The following is a 4,402-nucleotide window of genomic DNA, read 5'->3' as shown; positions in this document are numbered from 1 at the left end:
ACCGCTCCTTTCTTAGAGGTTTTTCTACTTAGACATTGAAACTATGCATTCTCCTTGCTGATGATTTTGAAAGGGATATTTGCACCTACATATCTGTATGTATGTTGCAGCCACAAATGAAAAGACTGCTTAGGTGCACTATATGGAATATCACTGTAGCTATCCAACACAGATTAATTGTGTTGACAAATGCAAGTTCCATCCGTTTTCAGGTCAACAGCACCAACATGACTCTGCTGTATTTCAGTGATTCCATTCTAATGCAGAAGGTTGGTTCTCCGACATGAGTGTATTTCCCTGTAGTTAGGAAAATATTTCACGTTAGTAACTTAAGAGGCAGGACAGGGAAATAAGCTGCACTGAAAGGGTGGTGAACTTCTTTGTATGCAGTAAAAGCTGCAAATCTCTCATCTCCTTCTAACAGCTGTCAAAAGAATATGGTCCAGTCTTCAGTGTTCAGATGGGGCAGAGGAAAGTAGTAGTGATTTCCGGGTATGAGACAGTGAAGGAAGCTCTCGTAAATCAGGCAGATGCATTTGCAGAGAGACCTAAAATCCCACTCTTTGAAGATCTGACCAAAGGAAATGGTAAGTTGATTTTATTTTTCCTTATTAACTTGTCTTATTAATTATTCTTTTTCCTATAGTCAAAGTTGGAGGTGGGATATCACTTTATATCAGAGAGCATATAAGACATTGGACATAGGGATCAATTTCATTGGCTTCAGTGCATTTATTCAAATTTGAAACTACTGATAGTGACAATGAAACAACCACAACACTAAATATAACCACAGCAACAGAAAATGGATAGTGTCACACTTTAAGGATCTAGAACAGGGGCACCTCTGCCAGAGAAGAATTTCTAGCTTTCATGACATGACTCTGGACTTCTGGGTTTTTTGGACTTATCATAGAACTTCCTTTTGTGAAATGAGCATTATACAGCTGCTTGTCATTTCTAGTAGTGAATGGTGCTTTTAAATTCTGAATATGGAAATAGATAGAACATATGCAAAACTGGGGATCTGTTTTAAAAGGGGAAATACTGTATGCTAAGCTGAGTTTCCAAATGAGAATTTCACACCCAGACATCACCCTAATTTAACATGAGAGTTTCAGACTTACATCTCCTATGACCTTTGGACAAATTCAGGAAAAATGCTGTGAACATTTTAATCATTGTATCTTTTGACCACATTATTGCATAGAAGATTTCCTTACAACTTTTTCCCTTGAAAAAATATAGCTAAAGTCATCAGTTACATGGTGTAACAATTTCAGTGAAAAAAACTAATATTGTGATGGTTTTAAGACTCTACCTAAATTTAAGGACATTTGTGCCTAGTCAGGTTTCTCCTGCAGGCATCAAAGACATGAGATCTCAGTTCAATCCCACTTCAAAAGTATGATAATCAATGGCTTGAATTTTAATTTCCAATGCCATCTTTCTTTCAGTGACAAGTGTGTTTTAGTATATATAATCTTCTTAAGATTTGATCAAATACATCTTAAATAGTTTATCCTTTTTTTTGTCCAATAAACTTAATTCTGACATCTGAAAATACATAAGGGAAAGTTGTTTTTTTCCCTCAGCCAGATGTAAATTAGCTCTTTTTAAAAGTGACTGCTGCTAAATAGCCACATTCAGCATCTAAAATTAGTTAATTAAATCTTCTGCCACCTTGAAATGCTCTCTTTGTGTCAGGGGTTATTTTTGCTCATGGTGAAAACTGGAAGGTGATGCGAAGATTTACTCTTACAACCTTAAGAGACTTTGGAATGGGAAAAAGGGCCATTGAGGACCGCATAGTGGAGGAGTATGGGTACCTGGCACGCAACATTGCATCACAAGAAGGTGAGTGGAAGATCCATTCTACAAACCTGCAGAATCATAGAATCACAGAAAGGTTTGGGTTGGAAGGGACCTTAAAGATCATCTAGTTCCACTCCCCCTTGCCATGGGCAGCGACACCTTCCACTAGCCCAGGTTGCTCCAAACCCCATCCAACATGGTCTTGAACACTTCCAGGGATGGGGCAGCCACAGCTTCTCTGGGCAACATGTTCCAGTGCCTCACTACCTCTAAGGTTTTGTTCAAGTATCCAGAGGCCTGCAAGTAACCTTCTCAAGTTCAGACCTTTTTAAGAAATGTATTTTATACTGAATCAATTTGATGAACTTGGGTCCTCTGGCATTTTTGTCTTGTCACAGTATTCTAACCTTGAATATTAATCAGTAATAGCAATAAATCAAATATATGTATGATTATATAGACATGTAGGTTTACATTTACAAATTACATCTCTCACCACAATGTAATGTATTTTTTCTTCACTCTATAGGAAAGCCCTTCGATGCCAGTAAAATGATTAATGCAGCAGTTGCTAACATAATTGTGTCAATATTGCTTGGAAAACGATTTGACTACAAAGACTCCAGATTTGTGAGACTTCTACATTTGACCAATGAGAACATGAGGCTTGCTGGGAAACCTTTAGTTACGGTAATGATAAACATGTTTATGTTGCAGTTCCATTGGATGCCACAGGAACACAGAATCATAGAATGGGTTGGGTTGGAAGGGACTTTCCTGAGCAACCTGTTCTGGTGCCTCCCCACCCTCACAGTAAAGAATTTCTTCTTAATATCCAATCTAACCCTGCCTCTGTCAGTGTGAATGCATCCCCACCTGTCCTATCACTCCATGCCCCTATAAATAGTTTCTTTCCATTTCTTCTGTAGGCCCCCCTCAGGTACTGGAAGACCACAATGAGATCACTCTGAAACCTTCTCTTCTCCAGGCTAAAAATCCCAATTCTCTTAGCCTTTTCTTGTAGGAGAGGTGCTCCATCCCTCTAATCATCTACATAGCAATACTGGCATTGAATTGCTTCTATTATACCAACGAATCTGAGGCTGTGAGAGCTAATAGGTTTACAAATACTGCCTGGGACAAAACAAAGCTTGAGAGACAATCTGAGAATTTAGAAGACAACAATCAAACCCCTAGTCTCTCAAAAACATGCTTAAGCTATAATTTGAAGCATGCTAGATCTGGATGGAAAAATTCAGACCATGCAGTGCAATAATATCCAGCTCAGCATTCTCCAAAAATATGGTTCACATAAATAAAGTGATCAGATGAAACAGTACTCCCCCAGAACATGAGGCAGGGAGAAGCTATAGAGCATGTGCTCTTCCTATACAAGGAGCCTTGATACAAAATCTATTTTTTAATGCTTCTGGCACACTGAAATGTCTCAACAAGTGAAAAATACTCTCTGACACTAGCATGCAATATCAGATTCACTTCTGTTCCTTTTGGGCATTGAAAAAGGAAAAAAAAACCTGTTAGTGGAAGAGCTGGTTAAAACAATCAAATAGTCGCTGGTCAACATTTCCATCTCCATGCTGGCAACATGCAGCTGTTCAAGTCTGACATCTACACTACTTCTGGAAAACAGTCATTTGGGGCAGGAGTTTTCCATCTACTCGGTGATCCTTGATGGATTTTCTACCATGAATTTGTTCAGTCACTCTTTCATGTTCTAAAGATAAAAATATTAATCTTAAGTTTTTGGTTTTGTACCTGCAAAATGGGCACAATATTACTAATTCATTTTTATAGTGTCTTCAGACCTCTGGCTGGTAAATTCTCCCTAACAGCTTTCCCTTTTGTAGATGTACAACATCTTCCCATACCTTGGATTTCTCCTAAGGGCTAACAAGGCTATTCTCCGAAACAGAGATGAATTCTGTGCTTACATACAAGTTACTTTTGTAGAACATCTCAAAAACCTGGACAAAAGTGACCAAAGAAGTTTTATTGATGCTTTCCTGGTTAAACAGCAGGAGGTAACTGAATCTCTTTTCATTGATTCCAACTTTTATGGTTCTATGAAGACATTTACAATTTCCTTTCAGCCCTTATAATTACAGCTATATTTCTTTAGGGAATATGTCTTTGACATATAACACACATAAACACATATAACACATATAAACACATATAACAAGCTAGTAGAGTTCAAGGGATACTTCATTGTGTTGCAGTTCCAACTCCTTTTAGTCAACCAAGATTTCTCTTTATTTAAGGTTTCTTCAGACTGTATCAATATATTTCCAGAGGCTGCATCTTTTTGTCTGTTCTCTCTGCTGTCCCAACCATTCTGACTATTTTTAAAACCTATTGCATTACAGAATAAAATCACTGCCTGGGCTTTACTGGAACTCTTATTTGTGGTCTCTGATATATCTAAGTTACCTTCCCCATAGATAAACCAGCTCTATTTGCATCCAGTCCCAGTAAACACAGAGATCATGCAAAACATAAAACCTATGTCAACACTCTCATTGAGATACAAGCCCAGAGGTCTTCTTTGTCTTTCACACTTTTTTTA

At 37.9% G+C, this 4,402-nt stretch overlaps 1 protein-coding gene across 1 annotated transcript in view; it reads left to right on the top strand.

Moving 5' to 3' along the window:
• LOC103811756 (cytochrome P450 2K4-like) overlaps positions 1 to 4,402 on the top strand; it is an 8,043-nt gene that overhangs the window by 955 nt on the left and 2,686 nt on the right. The window contains exons 2-5 of the mRNA XM_009084748.1: positions 425 to 587; positions 1,708 to 1,857; positions 2,345 to 2,505; positions 3,684 to 3,857. Of these exons, the coding sequence (XP_009082996.1) occupies positions 425 to 587; positions 1,708 to 1,857; positions 2,345 to 2,505; positions 3,684 to 3,857 (648 nt within the window). The remainder of the gene's footprint in view (positions 1 to 424; positions 588 to 1,707; positions 1,858 to 2,344; positions 2,506 to 3,683; positions 3,858 to 4,402) is intronic.

Source organism: Acanthisitta chloris, unplaced genomic scaffold (assembly GCF_000695815.1).
Source record: "Acanthisitta chloris isolate BGI_N310 unplaced genomic scaffold, ASM69581v1 scaffold5121, whole genome shotgun sequence".
Classification (NCBI taxonomy): domain Eukaryota; kingdom Metazoa; phylum Chordata; class Aves; order Passeriformes; family Acanthisittidae; genus Acanthisitta; species Acanthisitta chloris.
This window is presented reverse-complemented; position numbering and strand designations above follow the sequence as displayed.